This window comes from Aspergillus aculeatinus (assembly GCF_003184765.1).
Source record: "Aspergillus aculeatinus CBS 121060 unplaced genomic scaffold BO66scaffold_30, whole genome shotgun sequence".
Lineage (NCBI taxonomy): Eukaryota > Fungi > Ascomycota > Eurotiomycetes > Eurotiales > Aspergillaceae > Aspergillus > Aspergillus aculeatinus.
Window position 1 is genome coordinate 152,713 of NW_020291499.1, and position 26,949 is coordinate 179,661.

Sequence of the window (26,949 nt, forward strand, 5' to 3'; positions counted from 1 at the left end):
GGGGGGCTTTCTTTGAGTTGGGATAAGGGTGCTGGGGCTGGATCTGGGGCTGGGCTATGTTGTCTGGTGAGGGTATGGGGTTTATCTCGACTGGCTGGGGGCGCTTGAGCTTAGCGTGGGGAAGGAGTTGTTAGAGGTTTTCTTTTGTGAGGAGTTTTACTGGGTGTTGTTGTGGGAGGGGTGGTTTGTTATATGGGAATTGTTCGGGGTTTCTGTGATACAGCCTTCTGAAGGTGCTAGGTGCTAGGTGCTAGGAATGGAAATGGAAACGTGATTTCTGCAGAGAGAATCAAATTCGTGGATTGGTTGTATAGTATCAGGCCATGCTGTTGGTGCTAAATACAAGATGATGAGACTTGAGTGTAGGTAAGATTATAGTCAATCGGCCAGCGAGGATAGTCCGCATTCACGAGGTGTTTATCTTGCTAATGGCAAGGAAGGTATTAAGTGTCGGAAGTCTTTGTGAGATAGTAGTTGCAGCCAGCTGCTCGTGAGGAAGACGGAGCGTCCAAACCGCTGCGATAGCGGGAAGAGGATCAGGTCAAGGCGAACGAAGTAGAGCCGTAGGTCGAATGTCAACCCGCGAGGAGAAGCAGCCTAGACAAGCCCGTCAGTCCCGTTTACAAGCTGCAAGAATAGATCGGAGCCCCCATACCTTCCACACAGATGCCACAGCAAGTTTAGAACCAGGAAGACCAACCCAGTCACAAACACTAGTTACAAGCGAGTATTAGTCTCTGTAACCGCTCTCCTCTCTGAGATCTGCGACACTCACCTTCATACCCCCAAGACCGCGCTCTCTGCAACCGTCCCCGCTTCTTCAGCCATGTCGGAACCAGATCCTTCTGACAGGTCTCCCCGTCGATGACGAAGCAGCCCCCGGGGGACCGCAGGCACTCGAGGTGCCGGCGTCTGCGCTCCATGATCCGGCGCACCCGCGCATTGCAGAACGACTCGTCCGTGCGGAACGAGCACTTCTCCATCGGACACTCCAGCTTGCGCTCAAAGCGCTCCACCAGCCAGTCGACCTTGAGGTGGACACCTGTGTAGACCAGCGGGTAGAAGTGGCGGCAGCTGTGCTTCAGGGCCAGCGCGTCCGGGTACGGGAGGTAGGTTGCGATGTGGAGGTGGAGCTCGGTGGGGAGGTCCATGAGGGTGTATGATTTATCAGGCTGGGGGTCTGGGCTGTGCGATTCTGTGGCCATGATGGATTGCTTTTCCTGGTGGATGTTGGCACAGAGTATGATGCTGGGATTCTGAAGAGTACAGTACACAATCGCTATCTGCTCAGGTGGGTAGTTGATGGGTTGGGGAATGGTAGTTGCGTGTCACGTTTGTGGGATCAAGCCGTGCTGCTACCATGTACGAATGCCAGTTATCTCTTATGGGTGGCTTGTGGTCATGTTTGCTGCCTGGAAGTGGGAACACGAAGGAATGACCTGTACGGTGTCGCTGATACGAGCGAAGGGTAGGCAACAGGGGTAAACGGTACGGAGTAGGATGTCTCAACTATTTTGAGCAACGGGGGACACGAAAGGTGTCTTAAGCGGCTTCTTAGGCACGGAAGAGCAAGTAAGTTAACGCAAAACGAGCGATCTTGAAGACTTGCTTAGCTCCCCAGCATGGCACGTCAGTGAGTAGACATGAAGGTGGTCAAACATGAAATGCAAGCAAGCATCAGGCTACTATCTCGCGGGCTCCCCGCGCCTCCTATCGATAGCGAAGGTGGAGAGGCTAATCGATAAGTGAGGCTGAGCTTGAGTCCTGAGCAGTGAGGCTACAACAAGCAAACAGACCAAACAGACCAAACAAGCTTCGCCCCCCACTTAAGACCTCTTGTCCACCGCCTACCACTCTCGATTTGCTATGGGTAACTTATCCATTTGCCTCAGCAACTATCTGCCTCTTACGATAACTACAACTCACGACTTACTCTCTCCACAAACCCCAGCAACTCAACCCCGCCTCACAAACCAACTACACACAACCCACACCACCTAAAACCCCCAACTACACGCCTCAACCCTCTCAAAACCACATAGCCTCCAACAGAAAATGAGCAACAAAGACTCCGCCTACGGCGGCGCGCCCGCCTCGGACACAGCCTTCCGCAAGACCTGGGACCGGGACGAGTACGCGAAGAAGGCGGCGGCGGAGGAGACGCGGCGCAAGGAGGAGGCCAAGGCGCGGTACGAGGCGAAGCTGCTGGGCAAGAAATGGCACGCGCCGGTGGACTACAGCACGCTGGAGGCGACGACGTCGCGCACGCAGCGGCTGGACGTGGCCTCGATGGTCGGCAAGACGACGATGGTGGCGGCGGGGGCGGCGGTCGGGAAGCGCGGCCGCGGCGCGGGCTTCTACTGCGCCGACTGCGACCTCACCTTCAAGGATAACCTGCAGCTCGTCGAGCATCTGAACAGCAAGCAGCATCTGCTGGCGACGGGCCAGAGCGGGGAGGTCGCCGTCGCGACGGTGGAGGATGTGCGGCTGCGGCTGCGCATGCTGGCGCACCGGAGGCGGGAGCGCGAGGAGGAGGAGCGGCGCGCCTGGCAGCTGGATCTCGGGGAGCGGCTGAAGGAGCGCGAGGAGCTGAATGCCAAGGAGCGCGAGGAGAAGCGGAGGAAGCGGAACGAGAAGCGGCGCAAGGGGGGCGAGAATGGCGTCAAACAGGAGGAGGAGAGCTGGGAGGGTCGATTGGGGATCATTGCATAAACGGACTACGGAAAAGCACACAAGCGCGGGGAGGATGTCTGGTTCCTTGTTGGCCTTGTTGGCAAGGATAGGAGGATAGATTCGGCGTCTCATGCTGCTCAAAAGCTCAAGTATACCCACGGCGTTTCGGTTCTCAGGTTCTTACGGCTCTGTATCTTTCTATCAAATTGATTTCCTTTATCCAGGCGCATGTATAAAATCATTGACAATATCCATATCAGAAAACAACTCAAGCATAATCATGTACCGACCGCATTCCTATTTGCCAATATTGCTGAGAGATTATCCCAGAAGCAGAAAGAAAATAAAACCGATTATCCAATGCCCTTCGCCCGACCCAAAGACTCCTAACCGATGATGCCCATGAGCCCTCAATCCATACACTCGATACCTTCCAATACGCGCATCGCCCGAGCGCCTTCCTTCTCGAATTGGCTAACCAAGCGCTCGCATTCGCGTTTGAGTCTCTCCTCGCCATTCTTTGCATTCCACCTGATCCATTCTTCAACAGTCATCCTTTTCTCCTGGCTACTCAATTCGCCCTTGGTGCTGCTCAGGATATCGGAGAAATCGATGTTCTCCTTGTCGCTCGTGCCCGCCAGAATGATAGAATCGATATCCACTGGGGTCCAGGGGTGCGTACTGTTGAGGGACCCAGTGTTTGCAGCCCGCTTAGACGGCGATGGCGTACTGGCTGCAAATGGGATCCGAGCTGACTGCTGTTTGGAAGGGGAAGGGACAAGCAGTCGAGAAGTTGGGGGTTTCAGCGTCGGCTTCAAGGAGGGAGGCTGATTTTCCGCATCAGACGATTGCGGCGATAGCGAAGGAGTGGTCTTGGACGGCGAGGGCAATGGCGAGACCGTTTCTTGCTCTTGTTCGTCTTCATCGTCTGGATCGGCATTTCCTGAGATCGAGCGACCCCCTGAGTTCCGAGACTCGACAAGTGATGTCGCATACTGCTTCTCTTTAGGAATGTCGCTGTATCTCTCAACAGTCTTTGGAGGTACTCGGGATGATCTGCGTCTAGCGGTTTGCTGCACAGGTGTCTGCACCTGTGGTTCTTGCTCGCTCGGTCCCAACAGCGTCTGGCCATCCATGTCAAGAACCGTCTCTTCAATCTCGGAGGCAGCACGATCTTCTGGTACAGCATCGGTGGGCTCTTCTGCAGATTTCCTAGACTTCTTCTCCTTTTCGGTGGACTCCTTTCTTTTGAGCTTCCTCTTCCCATTCTTCTCCTCGACCTCTGCTTCGGGTTCCCTGCTTGGCGCCCTAGTCGTGATTTCCACAGACACAAACGACTCGTGCCTTTTTGTTTCAACTTGCTCGCGGCTGGGAGCAGTGGTCTCTGGAAGCTGGTCTTCTACTGATTCGCTCTGAGCCACTTCTTCTAGGGGTTCATTTTTGACAGTAGTCGAGTTTCTCGCGCTTTGTCGCTTGCTTGAACGCCTTGTTTGTCGTGGCTCTTGCACTGGTGGCTGAGGCTCTGGTGACTGGTGTGGCTCTGGTTCGTCAACCGGCTGAGGCTCAACCTCCACGCTGTGCTCTTTTGTGTCATTTAATGGCTCTGGGGCCTGTTCGATTTTCTTTTTGGACTTCGACTTTTTCGATGGCTTCGGTGCCGGCTCTTCGCTAGGCTCCTTGACGCTAGCCCTTTCTAGCTCCATATCATTCTCAACCACTGCTTCAGGCTCCGGATCCTGAGGCGCCTCGGGCGAAGCTGGAGCCTTAGTTGTAGATGAATCATCCGTGACATTTCGGCTTTTGGAAGCAGTCTTCTTCTTGCTCGTACCGCGGCTCTTCTTTGGTTTCGCTTCCTGAATTTCCTCCATGGGCACTTCCTCTGTTACTGCCTCGGGCTGTTCCTCGTGTTCCGGTTGCTGGGCACTAACGCGCGTTTTAGTCGCCCGTTTCTTGGATGGAGGTTCGGGTTTCTCGTCGGTCTCTGCATCCAGATTCGTATCATCCTTGGCTATATCCTCGCTTGTCCTCTTCTTGCCTCTGGTCCGTTTCGCTTTCGGAGGTTCTGGCTGAGTCTGATATGTACTGTCCACGTCCATCTGGCTGCCTGCCTCGACCTGCTCATCCTTCTTCTTGCTTCTGGACTTGGACTTGGTTGACTTCTTCGACGATTTCGATTTCGTGGTTGATTGCGACATAGTGCTTTGGTCCATTGGGTCGTCAACTTCCGGCATGGGTGCCTCTGAAACAGTGGATTGGGTCGAGAGACGGGCCGCCTTGGAGACGCGACCTTTCTTCGAGCGGGAATTCTTCCCTTTCTTTGTGGTAGGAGGCTGAGCGAAAACGAAGAAAGAGCAGTCTGAGGACCGTCGGTAATGCTCGTCGCTTTTAGGCCAAGGGGTCAGTCACGTTCAAGACAGAAAGAGCGACAGAGACATACAAGGGGTCATCTTTTGGCTCCCAGCCATCGAGCGACAATTTACAGTACGCACAAGTGGCCAGGTCGTTGCTCTCTTCGTTTGGGCAAAAATACCATCCGCCTTCAACCATCTATTCAACAGCAATGGTCAGAAATGTTGGTAAAGAGGTTGTGTTACAGTCGCCTTGCTCGGATTATCAATCTCACCTTGTCCGATTGACAAGTCCAGCCGCGCTTTCCATCGTGAGGCCATGCTTCGCCAAAGGTAGCCTGTCTCGCCTGTACAATGCGCTCGCTAGTCGGGTCTTCGATCTCGGCGGGGTTGGAGCTGTGCCGTTGAATGTCCATCATTACAGCCCATCCACAGTCCGGAGCATGTTTCAAATGTTCCGTGATCGGGTTGTCCTCTTCCTCCCATCCATCTAGTGCTCTGCGGCACAGGAAACATATCGTGTTGTCTGGATTCGTTTCGTAGGGGTGGTAGAAGAATCCTGCATGCGCAAGCTATGAGAAGCGCAAGTCAGCGATCGAGTTGCTGCAGGGGAACATTGTTGAAATACCTCCGCCGGTGAAGGCCTACTGTGAGGCCAAGCGATAGGCTCTGCGGGCGTGATTGATGACCTCCGTCCCCCAGGGTACAAGACCCGGTCGAAACTAGCGAGACGAGCGGCAAATGTCTCCATTTCCTGGGCCATGGCTGAGAATAATTATGACATTGAGACTGACCGTCATGCAGTGTTGTAAAAGTGCGACACTCAACAAGCGCCCTCTTGTTTACAGCCTTGTTTGGGTCGGCGGGAACGCGCCGCGGAGAAGCGCAGCCACGTGATTCTGATCCAAACTTGTGGCTGATGCTACCTACCTAGTAGTAATTGTGGCTAGTGACCGCCCGAAGTCGGGCAGTTTCCTCATCCGGAGCCCAAACTGTAGTGCCGCCGTGAGTGGAAAGGGCCGAGAACATCAGCCGAAGGGAAGCCCGGAGTACGTCAGACAGCCTGGAGCAGTCCCTCTCCTCCTTCTTCCCTCCCCCCCGTCCGTCCGTCCGCAATTTGTCGTCGGCTTTCGATTATTGAAGTGTTATTGTTGTTGCCCGCCGTATATACCTTTTCTTTCCAACTTGTCACTTGTCTTCCCCACTTCCTTATATCACCCTCTCACTCAGTTACCTGACCTCATCCTCCATTTCTTCACCCGTCTTCGACCATGATTTGAGATCTTAACTCTGATGCTCCTTGAATTGTGCGACACTTACAGCCATCGCTGTGCTCTTTCCACCCCTTGCCGGGAATCGCGACAATGCGCGCTACTGTAAGCACTGTCTGATTCACAAGCAACTGAGGAATCCAGCGTGGATGTCTAATCATCCGCCCCTAGACTCTCTTTCTGAACAACGGTTCAGGCTCCTACGTGCGCCTGCGCTCACTCAGCCCGGCAATTCCGGGTTCCCTCCGTCCCTTCTCCACTGATTCCCACCCAACACTTTCTCCCAGCAGTGTTCCATCGCCCTATAGCCGATGCGCCCCTCCGAGGAGTAATGGGCAATACACAAATACCACTGACAATGGGCTCTTGCTACCTTCGTCGGCTGCCTCGTTCTCTACCTCGTCACAGCGACACGACCCCGGCGACTGGGATATCAACCCTAATCTAGCCATTTCAGACTTTGCTGAGCTGCCGTCCAAAGATTTTGGTGTCAATCAACATATGATCATCAATCAGGAATTCAAGGAAGCTTTGCGGCAGATTCTGTGGCAGTTCCGGGCTCCTATTCGATATGCATTTGCCTACGGATCGGGCGTCTTTCAGCAGACAGGAAGCGCTCCTGGCTCCGGCAAGTGTCATCCGTCAGCCCCAGCAGCTATCAAGAACATGCAACAGGGCAATGGCAAGATGATCGATTTCATTTTTGGCGTATCATATTCACAACATTGGCACTCGTTGAATTTGGCTCAACACCGGGACCACTATTCCGGACTGGGCTCCTTGGGCTCGTATGCAGTGTCGCAGGTGCAAGACCGATTTGGAGCGGGTGTTTACTTCAACCCATTCGTTACGGTCAATGGCACTTTGATCAAGTACGGTGTGGTCAATATTGACACACTTTGCCGGGATCTGAGCCAGTGGGACACACTATACATCGCTGGCCGCTTACAGAAGCCTGTCAAGATTCTGCGCGACCACCCGAAGGTGCGACTAGCAAACCAAATGAACTTGCTGTCTGCGGTCCGGGTGGCTCTTCTGTTGTTGCCCGCCGAATTCACCGAGTTCCAATTGTACAGCACCATCGCAGGAATCAGCTATATGGGAGACCTTCGCATGTCACTGCCGGCAGAGGATCCTCGCAAGGTCAACAATATTGTTTCTTCGCAAATGGCCAACTTTAGACGGCTCTATGCCCCCCTCATTGAAAACCTCCCCAACGTGACGTTCAATGATCCCCGATGTACCCAGGAAGACTGGATTGACGACCCGGAGACGAATGTACGGCTCACTCAGGATATGGACCCTGTCAAGCGTGGCAACATGGTTCGCCGTCTCCCCGATGCCTTCCGCGAGAAGCTTTATTTCCAGTTCCAGTCACTATATCAGATCCCGCGAGCGGAATTCAACACAATGATGAAGGAGCATAACGACACTGATGAAAACTTGCGCCGGAGACAGGGCGGTCCGTTTGAGCAGCGCATTGCCGCTGATAAAGAGCTTCCGAAGAAAGTGCAGGCTGCAATCAGCAAGACGATCCGTTGGCCAAGTACCGTTCAGTCGATAAAGGGCCTGTTTACTTCCGGGTTCAGCCGGACCATGCATTACCTATGGGAGAAGATAGAAAAATACCGCAAGTCGGGCAAAAAGAGTGCCTCTTCGGACGCGCCCTCGGCGGACAGTTCCAAGAAAGAAGAGTAAAAAGTGGTTGTCACGAACTGCATCGCACTGTACTCATACCCCTTCATCTTGTTCAAAGCGCGGGTAACGTTTTATAGACACATCGGGGATATGGTTGAAGGCATAGTGAGGCGTTGATGAATTTACGTGGTATTGGTCGGGGCATGTGTATTTAGTATATCCTCCAGGGTCCCCAACACCGAAGAACAGGACTACTCAGGATGCTGTATAGAAAAAACAATGTGCAATAAAACATAAAGTTAGACTATACTCATTGTGTGCGTGCATTGGCACATTCTACATTAGGATCCCATTCCACTGACGCATGTGTCCAGCACTGGTTAGATTAGCAAGTCGATACAGGACAATCAAGGAGAAGCTGAATAGGAAAGACAAGGTACCTACTAAGTGGTCTGAATGAGTCATGAAACATCCGCACGGTCATGAATACTACGTAGCTAGCGAGTATAGTTGAAGGGAAGGAGTCATACATATAAAGGAAGGGTAACTATGCAGCGGTACCTGAAATCCACTTCCGACACCGGTTCCGACGATTGACTCCCCCGCCGCCACTCCCCCTCCCCGTCCGTCTTCTCCCTTCCATTCTGCAACGATTTCTGCTTTGTCGCAACAACCAATCCAACAAGATGACTTCACGAAACTCCCCTTTCGACCTTCAAAAATGCGCGCGCCCCAACATTCTTAAGCTACAGCCTTATCGCTGCGCCCGAGAGTGTGTTCTGCCCCCTCCCTCCCCCACAAGCAATCCTCGACCGGGACCGGACTAATGAGTCAGTGACTACAAGGACGACGGAACGAACATCTTGCTCGACGCCAACGAGAATGCCTACGGCCCGGGTCTCGCTTTGGACTCTGAAGGTGCCCTGCAGCACTCGACCGGATCCTCCAAGCCCGAAATCGATTTTCTGGGGTTGAACCGCTACCCCGACCCGTAAGTCTCCGCCGGAGTTGATTCCTTCTAAATCACAATTTGCCCCATTACCACGCATCAGTTGCAAGGTTCTCGGTCACTGAGAGAACACATGTGATAGTCACCAGATCGAACTGAAGCAGCTCTTCTGCAACCTCCGCAACACCCACCACCACACTCAGAAGACCCTCCGCCCGGAAAGCCTCTTCGTCGGCGTCGGATCCGACGAGGCGATCGATGCGCTCCTGCGCTGCTTCTGCGTACCAGGAAAGGATAAGATCCTGACGTGCCCCCCTACGTATGGCATGTACAGCGTCAGCGCACAGACCAATGATGTCGAGATCGTGCAAGTACCACTGGACGTGAACAACGACTTCCAGCTGCAGCCGGACAAGATCAACGAGGCCCTGTCGGCAGACCCCTCGATCAAGCTGGTGTACATCTGCTCCCCCGGCAACCCCACTGCCAACCTGATCAAGAAGTCGGACATCCAGAAGGTGCTGGAGCACCCGACGTGGAACGGGGTCGTGGTGGTGGACGAGGCGTACATCGACTTCGCGCCGGAGGGCTCGAGTCTGGCCGAATGGGTCAATGACTGGCCCAACCTGGCGGTCATGCAGACGCTGAGCAAGGCCTTCGGCCTGGCGGGCATCCGATTGGGCGTGTGCTTCACGAGCCCCCCGATCGCGACGCTGCTGAACAGCCTCAAGGCGCCCTACAACATCTCCAGCCCCACGAGTGCGCTTGCGACCGCGGCGCTCTCCCCGACCCACCAGGCTGTGATGCAGAAGTACCGCGACCTGATTGTCGCCCAGCGCGACCGCCTGGTCCAGGAGCTGCCGCAGATCCCCGGTATCGGGCGCTTCCGCGGCGGGAAGGAGTCCAACTTCCTTCTGGTGGAGATCCTGGACAAGCCGGCCAGCCAAGGTGGCAAGCCCAGCAATGTGATCGCTCAGGCGGCTTATGAAGCCATGGCCGAGAAGCGTGGTGTTGTGGTGCGCTTCCGGGGTAAGGAACTCGGATGTGAGGGCTGTCTCCGAATCACTGTGGGCACGGAAGAGGAAGTCACCCGATTCCTACGGGAGATTCGAACCGTTCTCGGTGGTCTCCACAAGGGGGAGAGCATTGACTCAGTGAGAGAGCAAGTGAGCCAGAACTGATGAAATCGGGGAAGGGGAAGGGGGGGGGGGATTCTTGGCGGTATCCTCGGGAAATCTAGATTCTTTGGGTTGTTGTAATATCGGGCCATTTGCCTGGAGCCTAATCTAACTGACCTAGTCAAAGACAGACAGACCATGCATAGATAGAAATGAGATTTCCACGCAGCGTAAGGCAAACCCTGGCTCCTCCTCTACCTTAGCGTAACGTATGCTGTCGGTAGTTCCTTGAAACCTGGACCTTACCCCTGACCAGCTTGCAGACCACGTATACGTATACGAACAGGGGCGATTGGAGATGAACGGTAGGAACCGCGTTTATGCTGTGGCTCAATACTTATCTGTTCCTGGCTCGCAAACAAAACCCATGGCGCATATTATTACTCCGGAGATTATAGAACGAATCACACCGAAGTGCTGTATCTATACTTTTTCTTCCTCGAGTTTCCAGGATAGTAGATAGTTACGGATAGTGCTCATATGATTGATTGCTGGAAGGCACCACCTCGGGTGGCCACGGTATCGAGGCAACCGACCAGGATTCATTTCGAATAGAGGACGCCTGACTCGCGCATGGAGACTTGGCTATCGGGTAATTAGGGGGGAGGGGGAAAGTCGTGTTCGCTCCGTTTACTTTCCCAAGGAAGGTTTGGATAGTAAAGGTAGGTGAGTGTTTCTTGTATGTTGTCCGTAGTCCGTAAAATGAGAAGGTGATGATGTGATGTGATTGATATCCTCGGGGATCGCCCTTTCCCTCGTGTCGGTAGATCGGCTTATCTCCACTCACTCACTCACCCACCTCGAGGTTGAGTGATACGAGTACAGTACAATGACTTTATCGCATGGTTAACACAGGCGGGCAATTGAATTGCTTGCATACGAAACCTAATCTGGTGCACCTTTACCTGCACGTGTGATTATTCTTGTTGAATGCTCTTTCGAAAGCCCATCTTCTCTCCTTTTGTTTTCCTCCACCAGCTCGAGCTGGAACTGCTGGAAGCTCCAGCTCCAGCTCACATGCAGCAAACGAAGAAAGAAAAGCAAAACCAAACCAAACCCCCCGGTGGCAAATGGACCAAATGGGCATATCACAAGCTTGCAAACCCCATCTGCTGCTGGGCTTCGTATCCGACCAGCCTGTCATATCCCAACCCATTGGCTGACTTAAACGCCATGGTGTAATCCTGGCTCTATCGCTCCTCCCTGGCTGGTCCATTGCCTCGACTCCTTCTGGTCCAAATTTCCCCGACTTCCGTCAAATCCAGCCTTGACCAAGATAAGGCCCAGGCGTCTTTCTTGCCCGTCTTGCCCCCCTAAATTTCCGTCGGCCAGCGTTATCTCCTCACCGGCCAGCGAAGTTTATCGGAACGCCTTGACCCCAACAGTCAGATCCTGGCTCGCCATGAGTCCCACTGAGAATATAACATGGTTCACGAGCCGGGCTGACCATCACGATGGTGACAGCTACCTCTTGTTAACACACCCCTGCTTGCTCTCGCGCGACTCGGTCGCAACCGGAATCTCGCCTAGAAGATCCTCCAAACAGACTCTCGGTTGACTGCGGACATTGATATAATAACTTCGACGTCACAACGGCGGTGAATCCGGATGAGTTTCGCGCTTTCCTTCACTGTTGACAAGTTGACAACCTCTACTCCTCTCTCGTCGCCTGTGAGAAAGTAGTGTCATGTTCAACCTCTTCCGGGATCTTACTCAAAGGGGTATCTCCCGCCATCTTCCTTTCTTAGCAGTTACGCAGACAATCATCACACGGTTAACGTCTTCTCCACCCACCGAGACCCTCTGTTGGGAACTCCGACTGGTATTATTCTCCGGGGCTCCTCTTCTTGGCCCCGGCTCCCCCACACGTACCCCAGTTCGAGGGCACGTGCTCATCGATGACATTTCCCCCGATTTGAGACATTCGAATGCGAAGCGAAGTATCATTATAGTATACAATAGTCCACCTCCAAGCGTGCGAAGCACGCCATCACCTACAGATCGAGATCGCCCTCCCATAGCGTCCACTGGCCCCTCTTCGGAGGTGGCTCGGCGGCCATGAGTATACAATGGATGCTGGATTCTCGTGGGCTTTTCGACAGCACGCCCCCAAATCCTCGAACTAAGCTGGACAACAACTCCACCCTTCTTGTTAGCTGGTGGGCGACTGGGTTTTCTCTTGCAATCATCGTCACTCGAGTATGCGGACGCTACGTCCGGACCGAGCGTTTCTTTATGGAAGACAAGGTTATGCTAGCTGGCGTGATTCCGCTACTGATCCGCATGGCCTGCGTGCATGTCATTTTGATATGGGGTACAAATAACACGAAGACTGCCGGACTGTCTACCGAGAACATCGATCATAGGGTTGTTGGCAGCAAGCTGGTATTGGTCGCTCGGATCTTCTATGCTGTCTTGTGAGCGATCAAATCTCTCTGCTGATTTCGTGACTTGACACATGCGCTAACACAGTCATATGGGAGCAGTATCTGGACGGCAAAATTTACCGTATGCGAGTTTTTGAAACGTGTCTCGGGTATGATCTGGCGACGGTCCCTCGATATTTTCCGCAAATCCCTCTACTATTTCTTGGCCTCGACCCTGCTCGCGGTCGTCATTGCTACTCTCGCGGAGTGCACTCCGTTTGACCATTACTGGCAAGTCGTGCCGGATCCAGGGCCGAAGTGCCGTCTTGGATATGCGAACCTGATCGTGATGGGGACCTGCGACGTGATCACAGATCTGCTGTTGGTGGCATTTCCGATCCCGTTTATCATGATGACTCACATGCCCTTGAAGCGCAAAGCCTCTCTTGTTATTTTGTTTGCCCTGTCTCTGATTCTCGTGGCAATCACCCTCTACCGGGTACCGTCCGTCATCTGGCAAGATGGAGAGCAACAGTACCGATCGCTTCTGGCATCGCTAGAGATACTGGTCGCCACGGCAGTGTCCAATGCTGTCGTGATCGGCTCCTTCGTGCGAGACAAGGGCGTCAAAAAGAACAAATTCAAAAAGGCCCTGGCATCCGCTTCGGTCAATGAGAATATGGACTATAGCTCCTTTCGCCGCCAAACCATCACCCACCATCAATGGGGCAGCGATTCAGACCTGGCTGCAGGCCTGGGAATCCGTCTGAAGCCGGAACTATGCTCTTCAGACAGGGATTTGCCCCGTCCTGCGCCGGTCGCTGCCCCTTATCACAGCCTCACAGGCCGTCCCGCCGGCCTATTGAACCCGAGCTGGTCTTTCCCTCAGCGACCGGGGGGCATGGACGATGACCACACGTCTACTACAGGCAGTCTCGACATCAAAGTCAGCCCCCACGAATATATAGAGACCAACATCTCTCCTCCACACAGGATGCCCCGAGAGGTTTCATCCCCCACCCAACTCTCTATCTTCGATGTAGGCGGCCTGCTCAACGCGCCTACTCCCACAACCGCGCATCCGTCCCACTACCCCGATCATCAACCGCGCCATTCCAGTGGCAGTAGCAAATCCGCTATTTACGACTTCGGAGCTACCGTCTCTACCTCCGGCTCGCCGGACTTGAACCCAGATCCTAATGCGACCTACCATCACCACGCACTCCCATCATCTCCCGTAGCCCCGAATTCTTCTTCCCGCCCTGGCGGCCTTCGCCGTAGCTCTCTTGCGTCGAACCGTCGCAGGGGATCGAGCGTTCACTTCAGCGATTCGCCGGAGTCGCCCGTGCCGTCCTATCGCTCCCAGCCCGAAGTCTCGACCCCGATCCCCGAGGGCGATGATGTCGAGCTCCAGGATGTGGGAGGATTGCTGTCGCGGCGGTATGATCGATGATCAGCGTAATGTGCCTGTATCATTATTCGTTTCGTGTCTTTGGTTTGAGCTTAGCGTGTTTCACTGGAACTGGAGTGGGATTGGCGGGTTTTGGTTGGGCTATGGAGTTCGGCTTGATTTTATGAGATATACCATATAGTATAGTAATTTTGGTTAGCATCCTATGCATTGATTGCAAAACTCACTTGAAGTCTTATTTCTTGTGTGTGTGTGCAAAGCTTCTGAATCAATATGTAGGGTAGTGCAAAGGTGATGAAATCAATATGTAGAGTAATATTCAGGTGAAGCCACCCAACAGCCAGAACATAATCACCAAATTATAGAGCCATGAGTAAGAAAACACATCGAGTTTGGTTAGAGAATAACTTTTTCGCCCTTACGCCATGCTGCCCGATGCCTGTAATTAGACAATATTTTTCATGTTTTCTTTGCCTCCCGCTCTGCCCTTGGACCCAGTACCATGATGCATCATGATAACTGGCCGGGATATCTCCGTTGATAATCCCACCACACCCCATCTCCCCTCCGCTCCCATCTTATACAGAAAAAAAAATACCGCACTAGAGTACCCACCGATAACTCGCGTAGCGGCCGGCCGTCTCACTCTTCCGAATAATCTTGACGACCTGCCCCTTCCGCAGACCCAGGTACCGCGCGACGGGGTCGGAATGCTGCATGCGGGGCAGCTGGGACTCCTTGAGGCGGTACCGCTCCAGCAGCCGGGCCTTTTCGTCCGGGCTGAGCAGCACATGCTTGGGCACCAGCTCGTGCCGGGTGATGTTGACCAGCAGATCCTGCTCCTGGAAGTGCTCGCAGATGCGGCCGGGAACGCCGCTCAGCAGGCGCACGGCCGAGGGGGAGATGGGCGTCTGCGTGATGAACACCCCCGTGTGGAAGTTGTTCTCGTCCACGAAGTGGTTGAAGGCCCGGACCTGCTTCGTGCCCACGCCCGTCGAGTCCGGGCAGAATTCCACGTAGATCGTGCCGCAGTCGGGTTGCGGGGTCGGGTTGGATTTGCTGGGCAGCGGCGTGTATTTGGTTTGCATGGCTTCCGTGGGGCGGGCGCTGATTTTCATTTTGTTGCGGCTGGTGATTTGGGGATTAGCTTTTTGGAAGAGAGGGGGTTGGAGGGAGGGAGGCTGGCGTACTCGGGATAGCCTAGAGGGTCGGAATATTTTCGTTTGAAGTCCGCGAGCGGGATTTGCACTTCGTCTTCGGTGACTTCGTAGCCCTGTGTTCCCCCCAAGATGCATATTAGTATGAGAGGTTGCGGGAGATATATCCTGAGCTCCAGGGTGCAGAGCTGCGTACCCGATCCAAAAGCATCTCAAACACTGTTCGCCATGTGCGCCACAGTCTGGTCATCTCGCGGTCGGCGTCCACGGACCCGGTCGAGTAGTCCTCATCCATGTTGATGGGTTGGGGAAACACGTCGCGCGTGTGTAAGGTGCAGGATAATTGAGGTCAGAGAGAGATTAAATAGACACCGCAGCGGTGATATGCAAGTAAAGGTGGAGGTGAAAGAACGCTGGCGGGCAAAAAAGTGGCAGGTCAAAGGCGGATGCGAGAGAGTAAAATGAAGGCCGGTTTCTCGAAAAATCGGCGGCCCAGCGCTAAAGGCGCCAAACGGGGGGGAACTTAAGCGCCGCCCGCCGCCCGCCCAGACAAGACAAAAGTCACCGGCCAAAAGAAAGAGGGCCAGGCCGAGAAAAAGAGCACGAAGTTCCAGTTGTTGACTGACTGACTGACTGGAACTAACTACCGTACTGACACTACTGACTTGACTCCCTTTCCTTTCTCTTTCTCTCTTTCTTCCTCCCCCCCCCCTCCCTCTCCTTCTCTCTCAACCCCCACTCCTCCTCTCCTTTGGGTTGATTTTCTCCCAATTGACTGATTGATTTTATTTTAAATCAATTCTTGCCTGTCAATTGCTCTTCTCCCCCACCTCATCTCAATCATGTCCGCCGACGCCAAGTCCGCTCCTGCCACGGAGCAGAAGGTGAAGCCCACCAAGCCCAATGAGGAGACTTTCAAGGCCGATTTGGCCCAGGCCGAGAAGGAGCACGCCGCTGTTCAGGAGAAGCTGGTATGTTTTCCCCTTGTCTATGACTTGAATTGGCGTTTACCATGCCTCTCCGCATTGTTTTGTTTACCGGGATTCTGCGTTGCCGCACCGTGGCCTCTTTTTCCTTCCTCCGGGTTCTATCGCCTTCTTCCTGTACTACGGTTCTTACTTGACCGCTATACACCCAATTGCATGGCCCCGGTCATGACCTGCTGGCAATTGAGCTAACCCCCCACTCAAGAATGAAATCAAGGCCAAGATCGAGACCGCCAAGCCCAACAACCAGGACTCGCCCACCGCGAAGAGACAGCAGGAACTCCGCGCCGAGCTGTCCTCGATCCGCCAGAAGCAGTCGGGCTTCAAGGCCGGCCGCTCCAGCACCCAGGAGAAGATCAACGCCCTGGACGCCACGCTCAAGGCCCGCATCTCGGAACAGAACAACTCGCGCGGTCGCATGTCGTTCAAGAATGTCGAGGAGCTGGACAAAGAAATCGCCCGCCTCGAGAAGCAGGTCGACTCCGGCACGCTGCGCCTGGTCGACGAGCGCAAGATCCTTTCCGACGTCTCTAACCTGCGCAAGCAGCGCAAGAACTTCGCCGGCCTCGAGGAGGCCCAGAAGGCCATCACCGACCTGAAGAACCAGATCGCCGCCCTCAAGAAGAGCCTCGACAACCCCGAGGCCAAGGCCCTCAGCGACAAGTACAACGAGATCCAGAAGGAGCTCGACGCCATCAAGGCCGAGCAGGACAGCGTCTTCAAGAATCTGAACGCCCTGCGCGACGAGCGCACCAAGCTGCACGCCGAGCAGCAGAAGAAGTGGACCGCCATCCGCGAGATCAAGGACAACTACTACAAGGCCCGCAAGGCCTACAAGGAGTACGAGGATGAGGCCTGGCGCGTCCGCCGCGAGAAGCAGAAGGCCCAGCGCGAGGCCTTCGAGCGCGAGAAGCGCAAGAAGGTCGCCGACAAGAAGCTGGAGGAGGCCTCCCGCCCCGCCTACACCGATGAGATCCTGATCGGCCAGGGTCTGATCCGCCACTTCAACCCCGCCTACGACTTCGCCGCGCTGGGTCTGGACGACAAGAAGGACGAGGGCTCCAACTTCCGCGCCGAGATCGGCCGCACGGTCGATGACTCCGGCCTGAAGGGCATGAAGGTCCTGAAGAAGGATGACGGCGAGGACTACTTCGTCGGCACTGGTGGCAAGAAGGGTAAGAAGGGCAAGAAGGGCGCCAACGGTAGCCCCGCCGCCGCTGCCCCGGCCGAGACCAAGTTCAACCTGAACGTGGGTGTCATTGAGGACTTCGCCAAGGTCAAGATCGACCCTCCCATGAACCAGGCGGATGTTCCTGCCGTGATTGAGAAGCTCGCGGCCAAGATCACCGAGTGGAAGAAGAACCAGGCCTCGAAGACCGAGGAGGTGAGTTTTTTCTGCGTTTGCTTGCCGTGGTCACTACTAACTGTATGCGTAGAACATCAAGAAGGCCCAGGAGGAAATTGCCCGCCTGGAGGCCGAGGAGACCGCCGCTGCCAACGACGACCGGGCGACCGACGGCGCCAAGAAGGTGGCCATCAAGAACAGCGGTGTCAACGGCAAGGTCTCTGCGGATGCTGAGCTCAAGCAGGAGAAGGACGCTGTCGCCGACGTGACGGAAGAGCTCGAGAAGGCCACCGTCGAGGACCAGGCCTAAATGGGCCGCTCCGACGCATAGACCATTGCATTGCATGCACTTGCACTTGCATTTTGACCGTACCAGCGACCGCGCATGGTTAGAACCCAGAAGCTGACTATATATTCGTGTGGCTTTGGTTCTTTTCTTTGCATCTACCCTTATAACTTTCCTGTTATCTCTTTGTTGCCTCCTAACATCCTCCTATTATCCTCTCTCCACTTCGACCTGCTCCTCTGATGAGAAGAAGCCAATATACACGGGTATTGGTGACCCCCTTTTAAAACCGTGCGTTTGTATGTTGGGACCGGCTTTGGGGCTGGTCCATTTCCTTCTTGTGTAATCAATTTCATCTATTTCCTTTTTTCTTGTCATACCTTTTTTTCTGCTGAATCCGTGGACGAACCTGGCGAAAACGATAGCGTTTAGCGAATCTAATTGCAGCGTGAAGTGGTTTTGGTGAATGGATGCTGTAGGGAAGAGATAGTGACTGGGCGTGCCAACGTTCGTATGCTCCTGCGTAAGTGTAGAGTCAGATGGTTTCCAAGTCTCAAGAGGTTAGGGATGTTTTAGTGGATGGCATGCCCCAGATTTGCGATAAGATAAGAGGGGGTGTCCGGGTGTCATGAACCCATCCGCCGCGTCACTCTCGGGAGACCTGCAGACCCGTCAAGATCAGCAGTATGCCAGTAATAATGCATGGATGTTCCGACAGAAACAGCTGAAGATGCGACGTAGGGAACCACAACCACAATAGAATGAGCTGTCAATGGATCCCCCCCCTAAACTAACTATAAATAACACCGCCACAATTCTCCACGACTACTGCTGCGCCATCGCCATCCTTCCCAAGACCCAAGAAAGCACGCCGAGGAATTACGTGGAGATCCGCCAAATCGGTTGCCTAATCCGGGCTCCCGCCAAGGGTGAGTGAGTGAGTGAGTGCCATGGGATTTTTGACTTCTCCTCTTCCTTCTCGCTCTCGCTCTCGCTCTCGCACTCTCCTTCACAATCCACAATTCACAGCCTTGCTCTTCGCATTTCTTCCTTCGTGGACTGCTACCGCCTACTCTTCTATCCGATAGAAACCACAAAGATGTCCTACAACAAACCGGTACATTCCCCAGTCCCCCATCCTTATCCTGACCCCATCCATACCACACCGCACTAACAGATACTAAAAAAGGACAACCCACCCCCCTCCTACCCCTCCCCCGTCCACGACGCAGGACCCTACCACTACCAACAGCAGCAACAAGGCTACCCACCCCAAGGCGGCGCCTCCCAGGACTATTATAATCAAGGCGGCGGCGGCGGCTACCCCCCGCCGCAAGGCTACGGCCCCCCGCAAGGCGGCGCTGGTGGCTACTACCCCCCTCCCCAGGGCTATCCGGGCTCGCCGCCCCCGCAGCAGCAGCCGATGTACTATCCGCAACAGCAACCGCCGCCGCAGCAGGGGTACTATGCCGGAGGGGATCGGGGCGGGGGCTCGTCGGGTGGGGGCATGTGTGCGGGCATTATGGCGGCGTTGGCTTGTTGTTGTTGCTTGGATATTTTGTTCTAGGGTTGGTTGCTGCTGGTGTATCATGTTTGGTTTTGAGGGGGTGGGTTGTTGGTGGCTGAGTGAGTGATGGTGGTTGGTGGTTGGTGGATGGATGGATGCCTTTATACCAACTTCGGTTATAGGGGGATGTATGGATGGGTTGAATGACTGATTGATGGGTGGATGATGGATGGAATGCCTTTATACCAACTTCGGTGATATAGGATGGGGGAGTTGGGCGTTGCGTTTCTGCGTGAATGACTGGTTTTGAGTATTGGGCTGCTTCTTGGGTTCTAGGCCATTGGTGTTGTGTTTCGCTTTGTTTATTGTTGTTGTTGTCTATGCTCAGGGCTGAGATGGGAATGCTATACCATACTATACTCTATTGATATGCGCCTTATTGATATTTGATATTCAAATACACCGGGCATCATCAACCGTCATCATTAATCATTAGACCTAATCTCAGTAAAACTCTCCATGCAAATGCAGCATTAGATCATTACTCATGCTTTCCATCCATTGCAAAGCACCCCAACACGACTCACGAATCACAGTAAAACACAAGAAAATAACTCAAGGGTATCAAAAACACCGTCCCATCCCATCCCTCATTCCCCCCAAATCCTACGACCTCAAACTCCCATCAACCGACAACCCCTCCACCGCATCCAGATCCACCGCCCGATAGCCCCCCTTCCCGGGCCTCCGCGGCTTCCTCGGGCCCTCCACACTCGAATGCTCCTCCATCACCGTCACCACATCCGACCGCTCACTGGACACCACACTCGCCTCCACCATCTCCGGCGGGTGCTGGCGATTCCGCTGATGATGTTTGGAATGCGGCGGGTGGAGCCGTCCGTGCGGGGGCAGGTACCCTTCCTCGACGATTTCCTCGCGTCGGCGAGTGCGACCCCCGCCCCCGGGCCGTCGGCTCCGTCGCGACCGGTGCGAGCGCGGCGACCGCGTCGAGCTGAGGTTCTCTTCCACGATGATCTCGGAGTGCGACGAGGGCGAGGACGTCGTGCTGCCGGAGAGGATCGTCCCGTCTCCGTTGGTGGTGGAGGGGGAGAATTTGCGGCCGGAGGTCAGGGCCAGATAGATTAGGTACAGGAGGAGGAGGAAGCCGAGGACGCTGCCTAGGACGATGCCCACGATTGTGCCGGCCGGTAGGTTGGGGGTGTAGCTGTAGGTCGAGGGGAGGGTGGTGAATTCGCGGGGGTTGCGCGCGTGGTTTTGTTGGATGGTTTGGGGGGGTATTCGGGGGGAGAGATGGGTGGGTGGCATTTTTGGGGGTGGTTGTTGTTGTTGTTGTTTGGACGGTGGTGGTGGTGGTTGGCAGTGCGGACGGAGTAAATAGTGTAGTGAGTGAGTATGCGATGGTCGTGGTCGTGGTTATGGACGTGGAGAGGTCATAGTCTTGTGGGTTCAACCGTGCAACAAAGGGAGAAGTGAATGCCTGGGTTGAGGTCTGAATCTGAGATAAGGATGAAGAAGAGGAAAAGTAGAAGCGGAGATGACGAAGGTCAGTCAGGCAGTACGAGTCAATAAATGGGTGGCTGGGATGGATGAAGATGCGATGGATCAATCAATGGAGTGGAGCTAAAACTGACGACCCGCCGGGCCTTCCCCGCTGGGTGGAGTCAGTCTCGCTTACCCATAACTACGTAGTGTAACTATAGTGTAACTATAGTGTAACTATACTAAAGAACTACTTCACTACTTCAGTCATGTCAATCAACTCCAGATATCGAGGTAAAATTCACAGCACACTAGGATTCCGTCTAATTTATTCTACAGCAGGGTTTGAGTATATCTCCGATACCGTAACGTGATGTACAGTACAGTCAGTACTATACCCCCCCGACCTGTAGCTCATTACCCAGCTAGGTAATTGGTTCTCTTACACCCTTGGTATGGAGTATTGCTCACTGTCCATAGTGTTATATCTATTCCAGCTGTGATCATGGGCTGATGGAATGAAAGATTCTTTCACCACACCGTTCTCATTCATCCTTTGCTACGCCCGTCCAATTGTGAATCCTGCGGAGCTTCTTCATACGACGGGCAACCACTGCCAATCTGCAGTTATACCAAAACACTTTCTAGAAAGCTTCTCTGCTATCAACAAAGACAGCACAAGCCTCCAGTGACTCTTAGCACTGGGCTGGAGAGCACGCGCATAGCATGAAGAGCAGCCAGCATCTCACTGGGTCCAACCAGCTGCGTTTGCTACCGCCGCAACGCCAATGACGCAACGGCCTATGCTCCAGCCTATGCTGTAGCCCATGCCACCCTGCCCCTTAGGACAGACCTCGAGTATAGCTTATACAGCTCATAGTAGGGTGTCGCAAACAGAACGAGGTCGCCTCGGTCGATTCATCAACGCGTGAATTGCCATTGGAAAGTAGTCTCCGAAATGATGTCCGATGCGCAACCGAGAGATAGCCATTAGCTCACACGGCGTCAACCTCAACTGCTCCTAATACCGCTCAGCCAGTCAGTAGACAAGACGCAAGCAGGCGGAGGTGGAACCTGGGACTTGAGAAGACAATGAGTCTGGAAAGAGGATGATTCATCCCAATCCAGGAGATCGTCGTTAAAATGTCCGTAGCGAAGAATGGCCCAGCGTCCATGCGCATTTCCTGTCCCAGTCATCCGGGATTCTGATTGGAACAGATCAAGGGCCCTCTCCTATGTAGTCCAGCAGGAACCGGAGGACTTGGAGGTGGTGAAAGGTCCGCCCAAAGCGGTCGTCGGCCCACTTCCCTCAATCTGGCCCAAAGCATCAAGCTCCAGCTGAAAGGAAGTCTTCCTTACCTTCCACCCTCCCACTTTCCTCCCTCCTCCATCCATCCACTACACCTGTCAAAACAACCTTAGTCCTGCTCAAGCACATACGAGAGTAATCTCTCAAGTAGTACTAACCTCCAGCACCACAAAACTTCCATCCCCATCCCCAACTAACCATCCATCTCACCTCAAGCTGATCCACCATGGCCAACGCACCCACTCACCCAGGTATGCGCGAGAGCGGAAGCCCGCTCGCAATGCTTCTCTCCAAGCCGGAATTTACTGCTGAGGAGTCGTCGCTGTTTGATGAGGTCTTCCCCGGGAACTGGGCAGATATTGGTATCGAATACTTCCGCAATTGCGAGCTGTGTTTTGCCTACCTTCCGCCAACGGACCCTAGCAGGCAGATCTACCGCTGTTCAAGGCCCGAATGTCGGGCTCTCTATCACCACGAGTGTCTCGAGGAGGTGCTTACTGGATTGTGGGAGCAGGGTAGTCTGCTCATGCCGATGGAATGTCTCCGCTGCGGCACCGGGTGGGATCTCGACCCGGACTTTGAGGAGTCGGAGCGTCGCCTCAAAATCTGGCGCCTTGATAAGTTACGGCAGAAGAATATACAGGAGCTTCAGCGGCTTCGTCAGCAGCAGCTGGAGCAGCAGGCGGCGCGGAATCATCCTCAGGTGCAGCAGCAGGCACAGCAGCGGCACTTTACGCCTCAGCTCCAGCAGCAGCAACAGCAGCTACAGGCGACGGTGCATTCTCTGCAACCTCAGCCTCCTCAAGATCAGCAGCCCGAGCAGCAGATACGGGTGCTTCCTCGGCAGTGTCGGACTCCTCAACCACGGCAGGAGGAGCAGCACTGTCAGCCTCCGCCCCAGCAGCAGATGCAGGTGTCTCCTCAGCAGCTTCAGCCTCCGCGGCAGCAGAAGATACAGATACATCCTCTGCAGGGTCGGCCTTCTCAGCACCAGAAGCAGAGCCAGCAGCAGGTACAGGTGCATTCTCAGCAGCTTCGGACTCCTCAGCACCAGGGGCAGATCCAGCAGCAACAACAGGTATATCCTCTGCGGTGTCAGCCTTCTCAGCACCAGCAGCAACCTCAGCGCCTACACCTGCGCCAGCGGCAGATGCAACGTCAAAACCAGCAGCAGCAGGTACAGATGCATCCTCAGCAGTATTCTCAGGCACAGCAGAACCATCAGCAGTTCTACCAGCAGCAGATGCAATCTCATCATCAGCTACAGACACAGCGTCAGCTGTATCAAGCTCAAATCCAGCAGCAAAAACAGCTACATTCTCAGCGGTATTCCCAAGCACAGCAGAATCATCAGCAGTTTTACCAGCAGCAGATACAATCTCATCATCAGCTACAGACACAGCGTCAACTGTATCAAGCTCAACTCCAGCAGCAAAAACTGCTACATTCTCAGCGGTATTCTCAGGCACAACAGAATCACCAGCAGCAACCTCAGCACCTACGCCAGTACCAGAACCTGCAGCAGATGCAACCTCAGCATCAGTCACAGACCCAGCGTCAGCTACATCAAGCTCAGTACCAGCGACTGCAGATGCAACATCATTCTCTGATGCTGCGACAACATCAGCAGCCGGCGCAACATCCAATTCGGATGCAACAGCAGGCTCAGATACACTATAATCCACAAATACAGCAGCAGCAGGTACAATATTATCCTCAGATGCTGCGACAGCATCAGCAGCCGGCGCAGCATTCAATCCGGATGCAACAGCAGCTTCAAATACATCAGCCTCTACAAAAACAGCAACAGCAGTATCCCCAGCAGGCGCAGCAGCGGCTTCAGATACAGCAGCCTCAGCTACAGATACAACATCATCCTCAGCTGCAACACCAACTCCCCCGTGGCCCCGAGCCCCACCGCGCTGCATCGAAAAAGGCGCGATCAGCGAAGAAACCCCGTAGGAACAGGCCTGATCTTCCGCGTGGTCAAACAAGAATCCCAATGAGCTTCACTGTAATAGGAAACCGCTTCCATTGCACTCTTATAGAAGACGGGGTGCCTTGTCGTCGGCGTTACGTGGAAATTGCGAGTTTGCGGCGGCATTACCACTTGACGCATGATAATGGTTTTACGTGCCCTCACTGTCCCGATGTGTGCTCCACCGACGAAAGCCTATCTAGACATCTCGCGGTAGTGCATGGGGTGACTGCGAGGGCTCCTGTACCTGGGGAGACTCCTGTGCATGTGGCGGCTCCTCATGCCACGGCTCCTCTGCGTAGGATAGCACCTAAGCAGAGGAAGTAAAGGACAGTCCCCCGGGACTGGAGCTGAAACCAGAGACATGATGGTTTCGCGTAGATTTCACGTAGTTATGCTCTTTCTCATCTTATTCGCTGATCGAGATGCTCGACCTAGTCTACACCGTAGTTGGCAGGATAATATGATCTAATCTTTGAGTAGCTTTAGGCTACTTTTAACTCTACTGCGATGAGTTTTGAACGTAGAAGTAGTCATCAATTCAAATTACTGAAGATCAATTCTGCCTTAGATGTTCTTCGCTCTATTCTTACACTTTCCCCTGTCAGCCATTCCAACTGCACCCACGAAACCTGTAGAACCTGCAGTGACCGTGTCATCGCATATTAGCCCCGGCGACCTTCAAGCAGAAGCAGCAAGATCCAAATAATCCTCGACCCCATCAAAGCTGCCCCAGAGTGAACTCCAACAGACTCCCCGACGCCTTGACCGTGAACTTGGCGAAATCATCCTTGAACACAACATGCAGCAGATTCTCACAGCTCCCTGCTCAAAAGATTAGCCCACTTCCCCTTCCCCACAACCACTAAACTCCCCGTAGGAATGCACATACCTTGCAATCCCGCCTGATCCCCCGCACAAAGCAGCACCACCCAATGCCGCACCTTACCCCGCGCCACCAGATCCGCACACTCGCGGGTGATTGCGCGCAGATCGAAGCTCGCCCCGTACCCGTGCAGCAGCTCGATGCGCCAGCCCACCGCGGGCACCTCGACCGCCGTGCGCGGGCTCGCGGTGCGCGTCCAGTCGCGCGTGACCGCCCCGCCGAAGATGTTGTGGCTCCAGCAGCTCTGGTAGAACTCGTCCTGGAACAGATCGGCCCGGGCCCGGACGCGACCCGCGGGACCCCGCCGGCTGGCGAAGGTGTTCTGCAAAGACTCCTGGGGCAGGGACTGTAGAACGCGGATGCAGAATTCCCGGATCTCCGGGCCGCCGCCCACGCCTTGGAAGCTGGGTTCGGAGACGCCGCTGTGTTCGTATTCGAGGAAGCTATTTGGGTTCGGGTTAGTAGTGGTGGGTTGGGTGGAGTGGGGAGGGGCAGGCTGGCTCACCGGGCATGGAGATTGGAGGGGAGAACGCAGAAGACCTTGTTGGCGAAGTCTAGGAAGGTATACAGGAAGCCGTATTTGACGCAGAGCTTCAGGTCTGGGTCCTTGTGGTTGAAGCGGATGTTGCCCTGGCGGAGGACTCGGAGCAGGATGTCGATCATGGGTTGGGTTAGGATCCCGTTGGTCATGTACTTCGATGGCAGACTCTTCCCGGCGGGCTGGTATCGGATAAATTCGAGGGCGTCGTTGCTGCTCAGGAACTCGCGGAATTCATCGGTTGGGGGCGACAACATATCGTTCCTGATGTATTGTTGGAAGTCTCTTCCTGCGTACTGTTGAGGGCTAAGTTAGAAAGCGGCGAGAACTAACGGCAGGTTCAACTGGGGCTTTGACTCACCTGGCGTATATATGCCAGCAGGGCATCGACCATTCCAGGATGTCCGTCTGTCAGTGCCATCAAACACTCCCGACCATTCTGGGACAGTTCAGGGCAGCCGGTCGTAGCACTGTACCTCTTGACCACATCCTGTAGCTCGGATTGGGTGTAGAAGACAGAATACATGGAGCTCGGCCAGTAGGGCAGGAGAGTGACTGTGCGCGATGGTTTGAAGACAGGTTGAGTTCTGCTGAAGCGCGCCTCGAGGGACCCAGTCCTCAAAGACTCGTGCGCAAAGAACAAACAGAAACGAGGGCCATGCTGCTTGCCGAATCGGGCATCGACAATCTCGGACCAGAAGTCGAAATCACCGCAGGTCTCGTGTGCGTCATCCAAGATGAACACCAGTCCGCTGTTGTGATCACTCTGAAGATCGCCGTGCACTTCGTCCTGACTCAGGCCCTGCGCATAGGCTTCCTGGATCAGGTAATTCAATGAGCTACAATTCCTTTTCCAACCTTTCACGAAGATGACCTTGCGCGTCTGGCGAAGGAAGTCCCTCAGCAAAAGAGCAAGGGTTGTCTTGCCGGACACGGGTGAGCCTTGTACATAGACGACATGTTTTGTGTCGAGCTCTTGTGCTATCCCAAGCAACGTGTCAAATCGTGGACAGATCTCAGGTCCTTTGTGTATGTCCAGCTGTGGTGATGGTGCAAGCATGGCGGCTTGTTTCTTGGCTGGATCTATGGAAGACACTTAACAGACAAATCTGTGGACGGTTTTCTGAGTAACTTACTTTCAGTATATTCCAGGTGCTTGCTGAGTGAGTGATGGCATTCAGTGCATGAGGCCTCTTGATCGATAGCAGATACAAAGGACTCGGTGGTGCCCATCTTACAGGAACACACGTAGCCTTTGTTTAAGCCCTGGACAGTGCATTTCCCAAATAGTGTCTTCACCTTCTTCAGATCCGTCGGAATAGTAGCTGCTGTAGAGGATGCCGGAGTAAAGACGCCGGTCCCGTCAGATGACGAGGACTTCTCTATGGGCTGGGACGACATCACTAGGAGGGTCTGTAGAAGCAAGAGAGAAACAAGAGGAAGCTGACTCTGTAGATGGAATTGATGGTCTTCTCTGAACGAAAATACTCAGCTTCACATCCGTGGCTGGGCAGACCGATGGTTGGGAAGATTGAAACCGGAATGTTTCTCCGTGAAACTGAACGTTGCGGGAGTTCGATAGAACACAACCAAATTTAAACCCGAGAGCGAACAGGTGGCTGA

At 54.3% G+C, this 26,949-nt stretch overlaps 12 protein-coding genes across 12 annotated transcripts; 7 read left to right on the forward strand and 5 right to left on the reverse strand.

The window, feature by feature from the left end:
• Positions 1-597: 597 nt before the first annotated feature.
• BO66DRAFT_325293 (uncharacterized protein) lies at positions 598-1,205 on the reverse strand (the record flags this gene model as incomplete). Its single annotated transcript, XM_025643865.1, has 2 exons — positions 598-713; positions 776-1,205. The coding sequence occupies 2 exons, from the start codon at positions 1,203-1,205 to the stop codon at positions 598-600; spliced, it is 546 nt and encodes a 181-aa protein (XP_025502921.1).
• Positions 1,206-1,882: 677 nt separating this feature from the next.
• On the forward strand, positions 1,883-2,942 carry BO66DRAFT_392613 (U4/U6-U5 snRNP complex subunit SNU23). Its single transcript, XM_025647563.1, has one exon. The coding sequence runs from the start codon at positions 2,056-2,058 to the stop codon at positions 2,710-2,712; it is 657 nt and encodes a 218-aa protein (XP_025502922.1). The 5' UTR covers positions 1,883-2,055; the 3' UTR covers positions 2,713-2,942.
• Positions 2,894-5,827, reverse strand: BO66DRAFT_429481 (uncharacterized protein). Its single transcript, XM_025650456.1, has 4 exons — positions 5,650-5,827; positions 5,297-5,593; positions 5,111-5,220; positions 2,894-5,055 (listed from the first exon to the last, which is right to left on the reverse strand). Exons 1-4 carry the CDS (start codon positions 5,782-5,784, stop codon positions 3,084-3,086), a joined length of 2,514 nt encoding a protein of 837 aa, XP_025502923.1. The 5' UTR covers positions 5,785-5,827; the 3' UTR covers positions 2,894-3,083.
• A 304-nt stretch (positions 5,828-6,131) lies between these two features.
• Positions 6,132-8,215, forward strand: BO66DRAFT_351699 (phosphatidate cytidylyltransferase). The gene is made up of 2 exons (XM_025644749.1): positions 6,132-6,397; positions 6,464-8,215. The coding sequence occupies exons 1-2, from the start codon at positions 6,386-6,388 to the stop codon at positions 7,988-7,990; spliced, it is 1,539 nt and encodes a 512-aa protein (XP_025502924.1). The 5' UTR covers positions 6,132-6,385; the 3' UTR covers positions 7,991-8,215.
• A 401-nt stretch (positions 8,216-8,616) lies between these two features.
• BO66DRAFT_351702 (histidinol-phosphate transaminase) lies at positions 8,617-10,075 on the forward strand (the record flags this gene model as incomplete). Its single annotated transcript, XM_025644750.1, has 3 exons — positions 8,617-8,702; positions 8,766-8,921; positions 9,022-10,075. 3 exons carry the CDS (start codon positions 8,617-8,619, stop codon positions 10,058-10,060), a joined length of 1,281 nt encoding a protein of 426 aa, XP_025502925.1. The 3' UTR covers positions 10,061-10,075.
• Positions 10,076-11,865: 1,790 nt separating this feature from the next.
• Positions 11,866-14,055, forward strand: BO66DRAFT_115115 (putative integral membrane protein Pth11-like). The gene is made up of 2 exons (XM_025641854.1): positions 11,866-12,474; positions 12,544-14,055. Exons 1-2 carry the CDS (start codon positions 12,116-12,118, stop codon positions 13,874-13,876), a joined length of 1,692 nt encoding a protein of 563 aa, XP_025502926.1. The 5' UTR covers positions 11,866-12,115; the 3' UTR covers positions 13,877-14,055.
• A 13-nt stretch (positions 14,056-14,068) lies between these two features.
• BO66DRAFT_421119 (DNA-directed RNA polymerase core subunit RPB5) lies at positions 14,069-15,424 on the reverse strand. Its single transcript, XM_025649930.1, has 3 exons — positions 15,188-15,424; positions 15,025-15,107; positions 14,069-14,962 (listed from the first exon to the last, which is right to left on the reverse strand). The coding sequence occupies exons 1-3, from the start codon at positions 15,284-15,286 to the stop codon at positions 14,437-14,439; spliced, it is 708 nt and encodes a 235-aa protein (XP_025502927.1). The 5' UTR covers positions 15,287-15,424; the 3' UTR covers positions 14,069-14,436.
• A 269-nt stretch (positions 15,425-15,693) lies between these two features.
• bfr1 (putative nuclear segregation protein (Bfr1)) lies at positions 15,694-18,075 on the forward strand. The gene is made up of 3 exons (XM_025647564.1): positions 15,694-15,962; positions 16,183-17,361; positions 17,414-18,075. Exons 1-3 carry the CDS (start codon positions 15,834-15,836, stop codon positions 17,630-17,632), a joined length of 1,527 nt encoding a protein of 508 aa, XP_025502928.1. The 5' UTR covers positions 15,694-15,833; the 3' UTR covers positions 17,633-18,075.
• Positions 18,076-18,345: 270 nt separating this feature from the next.
• Positions 18,346-19,592, forward strand: BO66DRAFT_392620 (uncharacterized protein). Its single transcript, XM_025647565.1, has 2 exons — positions 18,346-18,725; positions 18,798-19,592. The coding sequence occupies exons 1-2, from the start codon at positions 18,708-18,710 to the stop codon at positions 19,173-19,175; spliced, it is 396 nt and encodes a 131-aa protein (XP_025502929.1). The 5' UTR covers positions 18,346-18,707; the 3' UTR covers positions 19,176-19,592.
• On the reverse strand, positions 19,579-20,716 carry BO66DRAFT_392621 (uncharacterized protein). The gene has a single exon (XM_025647566.1). The coding sequence runs from the start codon at positions 20,439-20,441 to the stop codon at positions 19,782-19,784; it is 660 nt and encodes a 219-aa protein (XP_025502930.1). The 5' UTR covers positions 20,442-20,716; the 3' UTR covers positions 19,579-19,781.
• Positions 20,717-22,150: 1,434 nt separating this feature from the next.
• Positions 22,151-24,229, forward strand: BO66DRAFT_439501 (uncharacterized protein; the record flags this gene model as incomplete). Its single annotated transcript, XM_025651160.1, has 1 exon — positions 22,151-24,229. The coding sequence occupies one exon, from the start codon at positions 22,151-22,153 to the stop codon at positions 24,227-24,229; it is 2,079 nt and encodes a 692-aa protein (XP_025502931.1).
• Positions 24,230-24,623: 394 nt separating this feature from the next.
• On the reverse strand, positions 24,624-26,727 carry BO66DRAFT_439502 (uncharacterized protein; the record flags this gene model as incomplete). The annotated part of the gene is made up of 5 exons (XM_025651161.1): positions 24,624-24,727; positions 24,795-25,231; positions 25,294-25,622; positions 25,688-26,409; positions 26,463-26,727. The coding sequence occupies 5 exons, from the start codon at positions 26,725-26,727 to the stop codon at positions 24,624-24,626; spliced, it is 1,857 nt and encodes a 618-aa protein (XP_025502932.1).
• Positions 26,728-26,949: the final 222 nt, after the last annotated feature.

Excerpts from the sequence above, each read along its gene's own strand:
- BO66DRAFT_392613 (XM_025647563.1), top strand. The coding sequence starts at position 2,056 with ATGAGCAACAAAGACTCCGCCTACGGCGGCGCGCCCGCCTCGGACACA.
- BO66DRAFT_429481 (XM_025650456.1), bottom strand. The coding sequence starts at position 5,784 with ATGGCCCAGGAAATGGAGACATTTGCCGCTCGTCTCGCTAGTTTCGAC. Across the intron at positions 5,221-5,296 it reads GGACTTGTCAATCGGACAAG|ATGGTTGAAGGCGGATGGTA; the intron begins GTGAGATTGATA and ends GCTGTTGAATAG. Across the intron at positions 5,056-5,110 it reads GAGCCAAAAGATGACCCCTT|CGACGAGCATTACCGACGGT; the intron begins GTATGTCTCTGT and ends TTGGCCTAAAAG.
- BO66DRAFT_115115 (XM_025641854.1), top strand. The coding sequence starts at position 12,116 with ATGAGTATACAATGGATGCTGGATTCTCGTGGGCTTTTCGACAGCACG. Across the intron at positions 12,475-12,543 it reads CGGATCTTCTATGCTGTCTT|TATCTGGACGGCAAAATTTA; the intron begins GTGAGCGATCAA and ends ATATGGGAGCAG.
- BO66DRAFT_421119 (XM_025649930.1), bottom strand. The coding sequence starts at position 15,286 with ATGGATGAGGACTACTCGACCGGGTCCGTGGACGCCGACCGCGAGATG. Across the intron at positions 15,108-15,187 it reads TTGAGATGCTTTTGGATCGG|GGCTACGAAGTCACCGAAGA; the intron begins GTACGCAGCTCT and ends GGGGGAACACAG. Across the intron at positions 14,963-15,024 it reads GACCCTCTAGGCTATCCCGA|CCGCAACAAAATGAAAATCA; the intron begins GTACGCCAGCCT and ends CCAAATCACCAG.
- bfr1 (XM_025647564.1), top strand. The coding sequence starts at position 15,834 with ATGTCCGCCGACGCCAAGTCCGCTCCTGCCACGGAGCAGAAGGTGAAG. Across the intron at positions 15,963-16,182 it reads CCGCTGTTCAGGAGAAGCTG|AATGAAATCAAGGCCAAGAT; the intron begins GTATGTTTTCCC and ends CCCCCACTCAAG. Across the intron at positions 17,362-17,413 it reads AGGCCTCGAAGACCGAGGAG|AACATCAAGAAGGCCCAGGA; the intron begins GTGAGTTTTTTC and ends CTGTATGCGTAG.
- BO66DRAFT_392621 (XM_025647566.1), bottom strand. The coding sequence starts at position 20,441 with ATGCCACCCACCCATCTCTCCCCCCGAATACCCCCCCAAACCATCCAA.